Source organism: Pipistrellus kuhlii, unplaced genomic scaffold (genome assembly GCF_014108245.1).
Source record: "Pipistrellus kuhlii isolate mPipKuh1 unplaced genomic scaffold, mPipKuh1.p scaffold_m20_p_21, whole genome shotgun sequence".
Classification (NCBI taxonomy): Eukaryota; Metazoa; Chordata; class Mammalia; order Chiroptera; family Vespertilionidae; genus Pipistrellus; species Pipistrellus kuhlii.
Window position 1 is genome coordinate 4,984,485 of NW_023425520.1, and position 14,276 is coordinate 4,998,760.

The following is a 14,276-nucleotide window of genomic DNA, read 5'->3' on the forward strand; positions in this document are numbered from 1 at the left end:
GGGTGCTGTTTCAGTGCTGGGAACACATTGGTGAGCAGGCAAAGGTGCTTCCAGTCTAGGTGAAGGGTGGAGAACAAGGCTTTCTAGAAAGTGCGGACAGCCTCAATAAAGGCCTGGAAGGAGAGGGAGGGAATCTTTTCTGGGACTGCATATCTGGAGTACAGAGTTCATTAAATGGGAGGGAAGGTGAGTCTTGAGGCTGGTGAGCTGAGCTGTGTCCACACCATAGCTTCTTCTGAGCTTGTAAAGAATTTGGGTTGCAATTTTACTGTGAAGGTAACAGGAGCCACTAAATGATTTTAAGCAAATCTGGAAGATGTTGATTTTGAACTATGTTCATCTACATATTGATATTTTAGTGTCATTTGGTGAATTTTAAGAAACCAGCCAGCCATTAACTTTGTATTCAGAAAGTCTCATTCAAGAAGTTTTTAAAAGAATAACAATGAAAGACATTGGGGGAAAAAAAACAATGAAACGTAACACTTTATTATTATTTTTTATCTTTGAAGGAATTCACCAAAGGTTTCATATTATGCTATGGCATCTTTAATTATAAAAATAAGCAAATAAAATAACTTGCATCTGTCATTACCATGATATGTTTCATAACCTTTATATGCACATGGAGCTTAAAAATGTAATTTAACAATAAATAATGACATATACCAGATATGCTCACTGTTTATTCCAGTACTCAGCTGAAAACCTAAATATCATTTAAATTATAAATACATAATGCAAATATAATGGCACAAAAATGTCTAAAGTGCAACCAAATCACAATAGAAGAATCATGCAAACTGGTCTAGGTCAGCCCGAATCACTCTGCAGGAAACACAGGATGAAACTGGGGAGGTTTCAGGGAAAGCCAGGGGGACCGGGATGGGGAAAGAGAAGCAAAAAACTAGCAACATTGTGAGAACTGCTTCTTTCTGGATGTGTAGATATATGTATTATAAATACATATATAAATATTACTGTGGGGAGAAAAGGGGGTGGGTACCACGGTGTGAAGAGGTCACAGCAAAAAAAAAAAAAAAAAAGAGAGAGAATGTACTGGACTGAAGAGAGAATTCTGCTAGGAATACTCATATACTACTTGTCGCATTGGGGTCCTGGTTTGGTGGGTTTGCGAAATGGACACAACACACACACTTTAATAGCTTTTCTGTTTTGGAGAAGTCAGTGTTGCCTGGGGTTAGGGGGCATGGGAGGGTGGGAGGGGGAGAGTCAACTTAGAGTATGGTCTACCTGATTTCCAAGAGGCTAAGGCAGTGTCCATATGTTTGGGGACCTGGGGATAGGGCAGTTCTGAGTATAAAAATGCTCTTAACAATCTGATGTCAGCACGCTTAGAGGCTGTGTGGGGACAAAGGCAGCAATGCTTGTGCTGCTGCTGCTGGGTCTGCTGCAGTCGTTCTTGGTCCTTGAGCAGCACGTTACTGGTTTTAAAGGCTTTATGGTAAAGTTGTATTGCTTTTCATTTTCCTGGAGATGTTCCCTCCCTTCTCCCACCAGGATCCTTATCACTTGATTTGGTCAAATCTTGAGTTTAGCCTGGTGAGAGTCAAGCACCAATAGTTTCTACCTAAGCGAGTATGGAGTGGCCCTTACAGTCCTACCCGTCCACCCTCCTCCTCTCTCTCGACATTGACCTTTGGTGGGCAGTGACATTTGTAAGGGACTGTTAGGTTCAAGGACAGTGACCCTGAGAAACTACTGTTGTTCATAGATAGGTTAATCATTTGGCTTTGGTGGTCGCCATCTTGTAAACATCATGGCAGAAACGATCCAACCACCAGCTCCTTTTTATTCTCTTTCTCTCTCTCTTTTACTTATTTATTTATTTATTTATTGGCAATCCTACAGAGATAGCCAAGCTGCCAGGACTACTTTGGCAGGCAGCGTGCTACAGGACAAAAAGGTAAGAGGAGTCTATTAAGGCTGGACAGGACAGCCCAGGGCTATTTATACCCCCTCAGCTCCAAGTCCCCCGAACTGAATACCCAAAGGCTCATTGACTCATTCCTGATCAATTTCATGGAAAGTCTCCCACCTCAGCAACAGTCTGCCCGAGTACTAGGCACTGATGAAAGGTGGTGAGAAAAGAACTGCCACACCCCAAGGTAGAGTAGGCCTTCTCACACTCATAGTGGTCCAAGCCAATGGGATGCTCTTTTTGGTTCCTGTCATTCCCAGGTGGATGTGACAGAGCTGTTTCAGGATAGGTCTAAGTCAAGAGTAGCCTCTGGGTTGAGGTGGGCTGGGAGATTAACATCTTACCTGGGGTCCTTCAGATAAACCTGTGGGTTTTTCCTATCACTTACAGGCCCATCTTAAGTTTTGATGTTGACAAAAACTACTTCTACCCCCTTAGTTATAAAAAAGGCCACAAGGAGCATTTATGTGGATATCTGGAAGTGAGATAGTTATTCCATTCCCAGGAAAAGAAAAATAAAGCTAAGTTACAAAACTAAATCTATATGCAATAAAGTTATTATATACTGCTTTGTTTAAGCAGAGTCCTCTGGAAATTTATGTACAGTACATTAGTTTTCAGCTATTTATATTCCACAGTTAGACCTTAAGATTCTCTGGTTTTTAAGACAATTGTTAAAGATACTTTAAAGCTCTGAGCAGTTACAGTACATAAAGATGTTAGCTTTTTGTTTTTCATTAGATGCAAGAAGAGGCAGGCCCAGAGCCTGGTTGGAGAGCCAGGCTTGAGCAATTTGGTAAATGTATTGGAAAGGAAGTTAGACATTGGAGGATCAAGACCATAAGACACTAGTTCACGAGAGATCAAGAATTCAAACATGACATTCATATTCGTCCATGGCCAGCACAGATTCATAACACGAATTCCATTTTACATCTTTATGAGCATTTAAGACATGCATTTAAATTAAGTTGCTTCTTATCAGCTAACTCTACTGGGGCAACCATTCTAAAGGGCTCCACATCTTCAAATTACAAGGACAGGGGGATTACATGAACGTTTTGTGTTTGAGAGTAGTTTTGAGGGAAGCTGGGAAAAGACATGGTAGAGGGAAGTGATAAAAGAGGGTTGTTTTTTTCTCCTGAGGAGAGGCAGAAAGATCACACACATTCTGCTGGTGGGAATGCTGCCATCGAGGAATGTTGGGATATTGGTTACAGAAGCCTAGTTTCATGCAATTTTTCTTTAAGGGGGCTAGAAAATAGGAACTACTTAAAAAAAAAAAATCAAACCAGGCACAGTACACTCAAAGTTGGTGTGTGAACACCCTTAAATGACACTAGTTTGGTGAGGTTGTGAACACCTCTCCCTGGTCATGCACTCTCTGGCGAGGTGCGTTTGATGTGAGAGGGAGAGGTCACCTCACCTCGGAGGTTCCTGAAGAGAACTTTCAGCTTCTGTGGTTCATTGGTGCGTCTCCTGTTGAAGTCAGCTCGTGGGTGTGGTTGGGCACAGTGATCCGTCTGCAGGATGTGAAAGAGGCTGGCCATGTTGGGCCCAATTTTCTCCATCAGGCTGTCTCTGATTGTGCTAACAGTGTCCCCGTCACATTCCAGTAGGCTTCGGACAAGTCTGTTATAGTATCTGCATTGGGAAAGAGAATGCAGGAGATGGCCATTCAGTGAGAACAAGGCAAACGGGCTTTCATCGGGGCTCCATCAGACACCTATTCCAAATGATCAGGCCATGTGAACCCAAATAGTTTACCAGCTGGTAGTCACCTTGATCTCTACTCTTTGTGCAGTGTCTTATTAGTGTGAGTGCTGCCTGGATTGACAACACAGTGCAAGACAGATCTGTCTTCAAGTTTAGAGCTCAGGGAATTCACTTTGGATAGTAGCTGATGACAATGTGTAAAAGTTTTAGAAATAAGTATAGAGCTAGATGGGATTGTCAAGATCATTTAGTGACTATTTAATCATCTTATTTTACAGAGAAGAAACTAAAGTGAGACAGCTGAAGTGACCTGTCTAACGTCACACACTGGGTTTATGGTAGAATCAGAACTTCGTCAAATATCATGAGGTGAGCCAACACGCAACACACATTACTAGTCATTGCACATCCCTTCACCTTTTTTACCCAGCCCCACAACACCCCTCCACTTTGACAGCTGTCAGTCTGTTCTCTATCTATGAGTCTGTTTCTATTTTTGCTTATTAGTTTATATCGTCCATTAGATTCCACATATAATTTCACTCAAGAATTAGTTTACTCATATGATACTTGTCTTTCTCTGACAGGCTTATTTTGCTTAGCATAATACTCTTCAGGTCCATCAAAGCTGTCATGAAGGTGAAGGGATTAAGGAGAAAATAACAAACAAAGCAAAACAAAACAAAAAGCTCATAGACACAGATAGCAGCATGGTAATTACCACAGGGGAAAGGGTATGTGGGAAGGTAGAAGAGTATAGGAGGGGAAAAAAGTGATGGGAGGAGACTTGACTTGGGGTGGTGAACACACAATACAAGGTGCAGATGATTTGTTACAGAATTATACACCTGAAAGTTCTGTAATTTTATCATCCAATGTCATCCCAATAAATTCAATAAAACATAAACATAAAAATAAAAACAGACATTGCACATAAATTTGGAGTTATTTTGATGCCTCTTTGTGATTTTCCTTCTTCTTGGTTGTGTGTGCTCAGGTGTATGGGAATATGAGTACATTTACAGACTAAACTTCTATCTTTTAAGGAACCTGTTGTCTTCAGTGTCATTGTTCTCCAAATATATACTGTAGTGAGAGGGCCAAATTTTAGACAATGAGGCTATTCACATGGAAAGATTAGTGGTCTTTAGTGGTTCATGCTTCACTAATCCCAGGAAACCTTCTCTCACTGGTCTAGCCTTAGCTGGCCTATTCCTTTTTTGGGCATTTTATAGATATTTGGTTAGCATCATACAGGTCAGCATTTGATGGGTTTGTTTTCCCGAGTAGACTCTAACTTTATTGAAGCCAGGAATTTTGTCCTTTTCTTTATATCCCTCATGTATCAGTATCATCAGGCAATATTGCCCATTCACTGTTGATTTGTTGGTTTAATTTTGTGGCCACGGAGATTTACTAATATAATTCTCTCCCATAAGTCATGCTTCCTTCAAGAAAAATTATCTGTAGGTCTGGAAAGTTTTACCCAAATCTGTGCTTGATACAGATTCACTTCATCTTTGGTGCAAGTCCTTTAAGCATCCCAAACACTGCAGCTCAGTATTTTAGCTCAGAAAGGATTAAACCCTCTGATATTTACAACATATAAATTATTTACCCTGTTCTTTGGGAGGACAGTTCAGTTATTTTCAAATTTGAGTCAGGATGTGTTTGCTCCATGTTGAGGTGGTGACCGTTGTCACCACCCATTAGCTCTGTGTTCACTAAGAAGAGACTGTCCTGATGACAGTGATCTGAAGTATTTAGGTGGGGGAGACCCTTTTTTCAGAGGAACCTGAGCAATCACTGGGGCCACAAGATCTTCTGTAAAAAGAAACCTGTTTATTTTTAACTCACCTCACAAAGCACAGGATCAAACATCTTTCCAGAATAACTTAACCCCCAGAGAGGTCCTTTTCAAGGATGTACAGTAAATAGGGTGGAACATGGGTAATGAAGCAAAGCGGTCACCCTTCTGTGAGTAAGCAGAATGAATTCGGGGACCAAAAGAAAAGTGTCCTGTCTGGGTTTCAGACACAGTCCTGCCCCCACCCCACACATGAGGCTGGGCTCTATCCAGCTGTTGTTAAAATTGGGATTTTCTGGCACAGAAACACATTTTCTACCCTTTGGAATGATAAAGCACATGAGTCAATGCAGAGCTCACTTGGATGGGGAAGTGGGGAGAAAAATGGTTTTGGAAAAACTGAGACTAAGCTACTTGGTAGCAATAGCTTTAGAAGTCTACATACCCACATAGGTCCCTAGCCGTCTCTTTACTTGTGGGTCCTGCTAGCTCATGGATCCCCTGGACCTGTGTCCAGTTCACAGAGTGATTAGATTATAGAGAATGGGGTTTCTGATTCTTACTCCCCTGACCCCCAAATAAGGACTTTACAACTTAGAAGTTACCCTTTCACTTCTAAAAGGAACGATTTACACCAAATGACCTCTCAAACGGGCTGGAGAAGATGGTCTTTGCTTAGATCAACATTGAAAGACTTGTTTGGCAGAAACATTCTAATACCAGTTAGGAAACGCAGCTTCTGTAGCTGGCCTTGCCTCTTTGAGGCCAGTTGGGTTCCCCCTGGTCCCACTTTGTCAAACCTACTCTCCTGCTCCTGCTCCTGTTCTTGCCTTTAGTGTTGCTTCCTCTGCTAGCACAGATGTCCCATCTGTGTTTGGTGTTTCTTGATGATGGCCCTTGCCAGCCTGGTTGCTTTTAGTGACTCCTTCCAAATCTACCCTTAGTTTCTCTCTTGGACCTTTTCGACTCAACAAGGGCAGGATAAGAGGGCTCCTTGGAACAAAAGATACTCATGGCTCCCTTAGCAGCTCCTCCAAGTGTGGGAAATCTGTCAGGCTCTCCATTTGCCAGGGTGAGCAGCAGGTTAATCCTGGCCATCTCCATTTAGGGCTGGACTATGGCATTGGACTCTGGGACTATGTGAGTTAATGAGATAGATCTTTCCTATCTATAAACCACTAAGTGAGATTATTGAAGAGATTGTGTCTCCAGTAAAAGTTGACTTAGTAACTGTCACATATTTACTGAGCACCATCTTGTATAAAGTAAGATGTGTCTTCTTGTTGAGGGGAGAATGCACACAAATCTAATTCTTGATCACCCTGGGGCACATTTATTCAATTCTGCTTGGTAGTCTATTTTTGGATGGTGGATGTATCCTGCAGGCTTTACTGGCTGCCATTTTTGAAGCAGAAATTAAATAGCTTGGCTCAAGGCCATGTGAGTTCTAGGCCCAACTTTGTCATTTACCAGCTGTGTGACCTTCAGCAGGTCACTCCCCTCTCTGGGCCTCTGTTCTTTAATCAGTAAAATGAGGCAGTTAGTCTAGATAATTTCTATGGTCACTGTCAGTCGTGACATGCAATGTTTCTAGTGATTTGATGTGTATGTTCCTTCTCAACTTAATAGAAACAGCACAGCCCTGTCTAAGGCCCATCCTTTGCAGGAAGCGTTAGAACAAATCAAGATTTCTTTCTTCATCTTTATGGGGGTGGAGGGGGGATATCGGGGATGTGCAACAAAACTTTGATGGGCTAAACGTTTGGATCACCCTGCCTAGAGGGACTTTTTAAAGCAAGTTTCTTCCTTCCTACTTTAAAAATTCCGTCACTAACTTTTTTTTTCTTGGTAAAGAATAAGATCAGATATTCTCCATAGCTACTGTTTCAGCCACGCTTACCCAAATACACACATACTGCCTAGGAACGCTCTGTGTGAGGGTTTATAAATAGTCCTTTGTTTCCCTTGATCAATATTATTCTTCTGTTTCCTGTTCCCTATGCATGCCCTAGAGAGCTGGAAGTGTCGTCCGTATTCCCACTCTGGATGTTCCTTCCCCAGCCTCACACTGCCCAAGCTGCCAATCCATTTTGCTTGCTTCTCTCATGATTGAAAGTCAAGTTTGCAAATTCAGCCAGGGGGGCACTCCAGCTAGCCTCATGGAAAACTTCCTTGTTCTGGCTCCTGGTCAGGTCACAGGCTTTTGGATTCTCCCAGGCCCAAATCTCAGGCTAGATAAGTCACAGGAAGGTGGAATGAACCTGTAACTACTTCCTTTCACAATTCGGTGCCAGTTGGCATAAGTTAGCGTGTAGCCATGGTGGGACAGAGGCTGGGAAAGCAGGATGTTTCAGGAGAGTGAGGAGCTTAAATAGAGCAAATCAAGCCCAGAATGGAACCGGAAATCTCTACAGTTCTCAGCAGGAATAATATCAGCAAGTTGAAGTGAAATAATTGGAGAAAGGTTAAGAGTTGCATGGAAGGTTCTGATCTTTCCTAAGTGGCCATTCCTCACCCCCACTTTCCTAATACCTGTGATTCCCCTAAGATTAAAGAAAGAGATGTGACCATTTTCTAAGGGTGGTGAGATGAGGCACTAATTGGAAGTAATTAAGACCATTTGGCCCGATTAAAACCATTCCTGGGCCAAAACTGGTTTGGCTCAGTGGATAGAGCATCAGCCTGTGGTCTGAAAGGTCCCAGGTTCGATTCCGGTCAAGGGCATGTACCTTGATTACGAGCACTACCCCAGTGAGGGATGTGCAGGAGGCAGCTGATCGATGTTTCTCTCTCATCCATGTTTCTAACTCTCTATCCTTCTCTCTTTCTCTCTCTGAAAAATCAATAAAATATATTTAAAAATAAAAATAAAAATAAAACCATTACTGGTCTCTTCTGAGATAGGATCACCAGTCTAGAATGTGTGCCTCCTTTCTATAGACCTCTCCCTTCATCACGGAGGGTGAAAAGTAGGTTAGCATTGCCTCAAATATAGACCATGAAAAGTCACCAGGTCCTTAAAGATCAGCATATGTAATAATGGCTTTGCTAGCATACTCCTGCCCTCCAGCTACTAAACAAACATCCTTTATCCCTAGCCCCAGGTCAGACTAAGCACTCTTTATTTTTCTTCCTTCTGGTGAAGGATGTCTCCAGCAACTAGCCAGGTTCTTGTTTTCTTCCCAGGTGTAATAAGAATCTTTCTATGAGAAGTTTAAGACCAACGTCAATATAAATGCTGTATATGCTTGTCCTGTCTTGAGGAAATCAGTGAGGACCCATAGCACAGGGGCTTTCAAGGACCAAACAAAGGATGTTTATAAATCGACCCCAGGCTCAGAAGAGCACTGACCTGTGGTTAAGAGTGAATGGGGAACTTTACAAAGTTTTAATGTCAGGGGGCTTAACCTTTCCCGAGGGAGGAGCTCCTTTCCTCATCTCCCAGTTGCCGTTATGAATGCGCCTGAATCTCTGGGAAACCCCAGAGGACTAGGCTGTGGCCACTGTCTGAGGAAGGATGGCAGCATCTGGCTGGGAAACTAATCAGGTGAAGTCTGCATTAGCTCCCAGGTCGTCCGAGTAACATGAATAGGACCGATCTTGGGAATATGTCAGGTTTTGTTTGGAGAGATAAAGAATCATAGCACTTCAGGATTGGGAGTCAAGTTTTAGTCCAACAGGGCATCACAGTAGGCTGAACTTGAACTTGACCATACCTCCGTGCCAGCCCCACCACTATCTCTCTTAACTTGATCACGCTTGAGGAAGCCCAAGTCTTGCTGGGAACTATCTAGGCCATGGAGTGAGGATGCCAGCCTCCTCATGTGTTAGGTGTTCACCACTGGCTGGTGAAGACCCAGCCAGTGGCACAGAAAAGCACGAGGCTTAGGCATTACCAGCCCAGTGGCTCTGGGCCACATAAGGTGAGAATGTGATCTGGACAGTCACCGGGACATCATTGCAGGAAATCTAGGACTAGCGGGATGGGATGACATTGGCCTGGCAGGGAACATGGGAGTCATCTAGATTAGCCATTTCACTTGTCACAAAGGAAAGGTCAGCCCCAGGGAAGTGAGATGGCTTGCTCTCGGCTACCTAGTGAAGTATCTGATTGGGCTTGGGGCTCGCTCAGAATACATGCAGACGGAAAGGACTGCATTATGACATTTGACCAGAGTTTTTATACCGGCTAATTATACTGTGCATAGTCATTCAGCCAACTGTGATGTCTCAAAAGCTTGTTTCCATAAACTTCACCATTCCCTTCAGGCTTATGGCAAGAAACTGACCGTGAAAATATACCCAGGGTTGCGGAAAATGAAGCTTTCTATAGCTACATGGGAAGACTTTTCCTATAACAGGAAAAAAAAAAAAATCCAGTCTGCTTAAGCTGTCACAACCAATCACAAACACATTTTTTTCCCCTGCAAAGCTGGGAAGACTGCAAGCTAAAATAAGAGCATGACTGTGGCAATTTAAACCCCCTTCTGTGGCTGGCTCTGCTAGCCAACCACTCCCTCTTCCACCCTAATTGCAAAAAAAAAAAAAAAAAAAAAAAAAAGTAGACTCGTTTTGTACCTGTTGGAGAAGTGGTTGGGGAGCTGCACGACTTCTGTGATGGCTTCAGGGTTCCGCTTGGCGATGCTGCACACGTTCAGCTTGCTGTAGCACTCCTCCTGCACCTCAGCAATCATCCTCTGGAAAGTGGAGCACCTCCGGATGGCGAGGAAGACCTTGGCGGTGACCCCGTTGGCGATGCACTTCAAGCTCTCCTTGACAAATGCTTTTCCCTGCCAAGGAAAGGGGTCGGAGGAAAACCTTTAGCTCAAGCTGACAAGGGAGGACGGGGCCTCCAGTGGGGGGAACTTAGGGGGCACCTGGCCCTGAGCTGTGGCCATCTGCATGTCCTTGCAATGAGAAAACTGTGTGTGTGGCCAGGAGGAAAAAATGTCCCTCCTCTCTGAGACTACCTTGAGAACTGAGCTCCATAGAAATAAAATGAGAGAGGAGAAAGAGAGAGAGAGAGAGAGAGAGAGAGAGAGAGAGAGAGAGAGAGAGAGAGAGAGAGAGAAACTATAAACTACCTCCCTGCAGCTTAAAAATAGCCATAATATGGCTTTGTATCTTTGGGATTGAGACTTGGATAACTCAAACTACAAACTATTGGTATGCTAGGCCACACAATGAGAAGAACTTATTTATTAGAAGAATATTTTTATTTCCTCTTGATAAAGTGTTTTTTGCTTATCACCCCTGCCTTATAAGAGAGCCTCTGTCAGCATGTTACAATCGTGCCTTAGAGTGGGTGGAGAATGTCTTCTACAGAACCTATATCCAGGCCAAAAATATGTGTGTGTGTGTGTGTGTGTGTGTGTGTGTTTGTATGTGTTTGTATGTGTGTGTGTGTGTGTGTGTTTGTATGTGTGTGTGTGTGTGTGTACTACACACATCGGAGATGGGAATTTAGGGTGGGGAGGCTAGGGAAGAGAGCTGATTCCCCACCAGACTGGTTCCTCAGCACAGGAGTCTAACACACTGTTAAAGACAAGCAGCCAGTGGGAGGCAGGGGTCAAGGTCTTATTACCTGAGTGTCAAATTTAGCAGCGCTGTACAAGAAGGATTTACAGATGTCATACATCCCATCTGTGTCACAGGTGGAGTTTTCCAGGCATGCAAAAGCCCCACAGCCAACCTGCAGAGCACTGTTGAGGCAGCGAACCACTTCAGCTGAAAGAGACAAGCCCACCCAATCCGTGTCAGACGAGAGGGCGGTTCCAATGGGTCAAGTGGGTGCGGTGGGAACACTCAAGGACACGGGGTCACGGTAGGTGTCTGGGATGGGCCGGTAGTAGATAGACTCACGGAGAGGGGTGGGTGGTGAGCCAGTGAGGGGCCAGGGGAATCCCTTTGGCTTATCAGAGCCAGGGCACTTGAAGGAGAGGGAGTGTGCTTTTCCTCTGGCTACACGCTCCAGCCTCCCCGTTGCCACACCGTTTTGGGGGGCTGGAGAGGAAGGTTGGGGCCCCTTGGACGTGCTATGCCTGACACAGCTCTGCAGAGCCCACGGGCATCACTTAGAGCCTGAAAGCAGGAGAGGAGGCAAAGCAGCGGCTGGTGATCAGGGTTAGGAGGTGCAAGGGCCAGGGAGTCCATTTGGCTCCCGAAAATGCACTCCAGAGTCATAAGGATGGAATTTTAGTCTAAATGGCCGAGAAGAAGTTGCCAGGAGTCTCTTCCGAATTAAGGCTTTTAACTTACCTTCCTACTGGCAGATGGCAGTTTGAGCCATGCATGTTTCACCCCCACCCCCACCTCCACCACAAGACAGCGCTTAGAGGTATGCATAATGTCTCTCACATTAGAAGCCAACCCCCCATTTTTTTTTTTTTTTTGAGAGAGAGGTGGGGGTGGGGGGGGGGGAGAGAGAGAGAGGAACACAGGCAGGTATGGAATAAAAAGACAGAGGCACCCCTTGTGCAAGACTGGAAGAAAACAGCAAAGAACTTGCAATGAGGCTTTCTCCATTCTGGATAAGATCTCCCACAAAAGTAATTTCTCTCCTACAGAAGGGTGGAGGGGGGGGGGGGATGTTCTGGCAGGCAGCGCTGCAAGAACTGATCTGCAGCCTTCATGCCATAGGATTCTCCTCTGAGATCAAAAGCAGCGTGGTTCGGCTGGGCTTCCCCTCCCCCTCCCACCACACCACCCGCAGCCTCTGGGATGTTACAAGTCATTTCCCTAATTATATATTTTCACGGGGTTCAAATTATAACTTTGCTTTGAGCAGTTTTAATATGCATTAGGGCTGCTATTGTTTTAGGCGAGCTCGACTTGTGAATCACGGCATCGCTATAGCAACTAAGTACAAAAGGAAGTGAGGCAGAGCCTTCTCCCGGCGGGGACCTGCTCCTGCGAGGGGAGCGTCGTCTGCAGCGTTTGGACACCTGCGATGCTGGCTCTGCTGACAGTTGGGGGGGGGGGGGGGGGGGACGAGGCAGCGATGAATGAGGAGCCAGGCAGACAAGCAAAGTCGAAAAGCAGAGGTGTCAGAGCCGGCTTCCTAAGGACTCTCTCTCTCTCTCTCTCTCTCTCTCTCTCTCTCTCTCTCTCTCTCTCTCTCTCTCTCTCTCTCTCTCTCTCTCTCTCTCCTTCTCCTTTGGAGGCCAAGCCAATAGGCGATGAACTGACTGCTCCAGGGGTCGGGACTAGAGCGAGACCTTCCCTCGGAGAAACAGCTGCTTTCCAAGGGGCATGGGCGACTGAATGGAGAGAGAGAGAGAGAGAGAGAGAGAGAGAGAGAGAGAGAGAGAGAGAGAGCCGGGAGGAAGAGGAGGAGCAGCGTGGGGTGGGGGGTGGGATGTGCAGGGTTGTCTTTGAATCTGCTGGGGATTTGTCAGACTTGGGGGGCTCTGGCTCCATAAATCCATGTGCAGAGGGGCATTTCGGGGTGCTCCCCAAAGGGGTGGGGAAGTCAAGTCCCAGGGTCTCAAGGGTGGAGAAAGAGGGGCACCAGCCCCATCCTGCCTCACCTTAAGACCAGCTGGGGCTCCTGGAAGTATAGAGAGCGCTTTGAAGCATGCCAACATTCAAGCCTCTCCCCGCCCCCCCCCCCCCCCCCCCCCCCCCCTTCCAAGAGGGTACGTGCCAGATTTCAGGCAATCAGGCTAGGCTTATGCAATGAAATACCCTCAGCAGAGCGCCCCGGCTTCTTCTTCGTTAGTTGCGTGCAATTTATTAAACAAAGGAGCTCCACTTCCTAAGGCTACTGGATTACCCTGGCAGTTTATGGCCATCAGGCATGAAGCACATTTTATTATCAAGATCAGCCGTCACAGACACAGTTGCAAAAGCGAGAGGCAAATGAGGACAGCTCTCTTTGGGGGGGAGAAACCGGTCCTGGGTTTGCCGCTTACCTGAGTTCTGAGCTGCCACCCGGGGTTTCCTGGGGCTCACAGAATCATTCTGCTCCGCCTCATGGGTTGCAGAAGCACTGATCACCAGCACCAGAAGCACTGCTGAGTTTTGGAGCATTCTCTGAGAAGTTTCCGCTAAGTTGTTGGTTTTTTTTTTTTTTTTTTTTCCTCCCCCCCCTTTCCTCTTTCCCTCTCCCGGCTCGAGGGAAGATGTGGAGCTGGATACACTGAAAGCCTAGGTGAGGATTCGATGAGGATTCTTCTTCTTCTTCTTCTTCTTCTTTTTTTTTTTTTTTTTGTTGCTGCTGCTGATGCTGCCCCTGCTGACGCTTCCTTCCTCTGCTGCTGCTGGTGCTGGTGCTGCTGCCGGTGCTGCTGCTGTGGCTGCAGTCGCTGTTTCTTGCACCTCTGGCTTTTGCAAACTGGGGGCCCAAGAGCTGCACCCAGGGGTTTTATAGCCGTTCTTATCGGTCCTTAGGATCAGGGACCAATCAGGTCCCTCAACTGGTCTGATGAGCCAATCAGAGGGCAAGCTCATTGGGCTGGAGCTGTTTGACTTCTTAGAAATATTTTCCAGCAAATTAAAAGTACCTGCTGCCAATGTTTCATATGTGTGTGTGTGACTGTATGTGCATAGATGTGTGAAGAAGCTGTTTTCATGGAATTACAGGACAAGTTTGTATTGCTTGAGCCAAGGGAAAAACCATATGGCAATCTCAATAAGGTGCTTTGGAAATCTATCCATCTTTAAAAAAAAATGAGTTGAGGGTTGGGAGTGGGTAGTGAGAGCAGGATGGGGGAGTGTGCTCTCTTTGGATTTTCATTCAATCTCATTGTAACAATTTTACTCTAATTTTAATAGCACATCCTCTGTCTGGTAAGCCACACACACACACAC

The 14,276-nt window shown here is 45.3% G+C and overlaps 1 protein-coding gene across 1 annotated transcript; it reads right to left on the reverse strand.

The window, feature by feature from the left end:
* Positions 1-468: 468 nt before the first annotated feature.
* Positions 469-13,802, reverse strand: STC1 (stanniocalcin 1). The gene is made up of 4 exons (XM_036450386.2): positions 13,379-13,802; positions 11,050-11,192; positions 10,044-10,255; positions 469-3,586 (listed from the first exon to the last, which is right to left on the reverse strand). Exons 1-4 carry the CDS (start codon positions 13,494-13,496, stop codon positions 3,316-3,318), a joined length of 744 nt encoding a protein of 247 aa, XP_036306279.1. The 5' UTR covers positions 13,497-13,802; the 3' UTR covers positions 469-3,315.
* Positions 13,803-14,276: the final 474 nt, after the last annotated feature.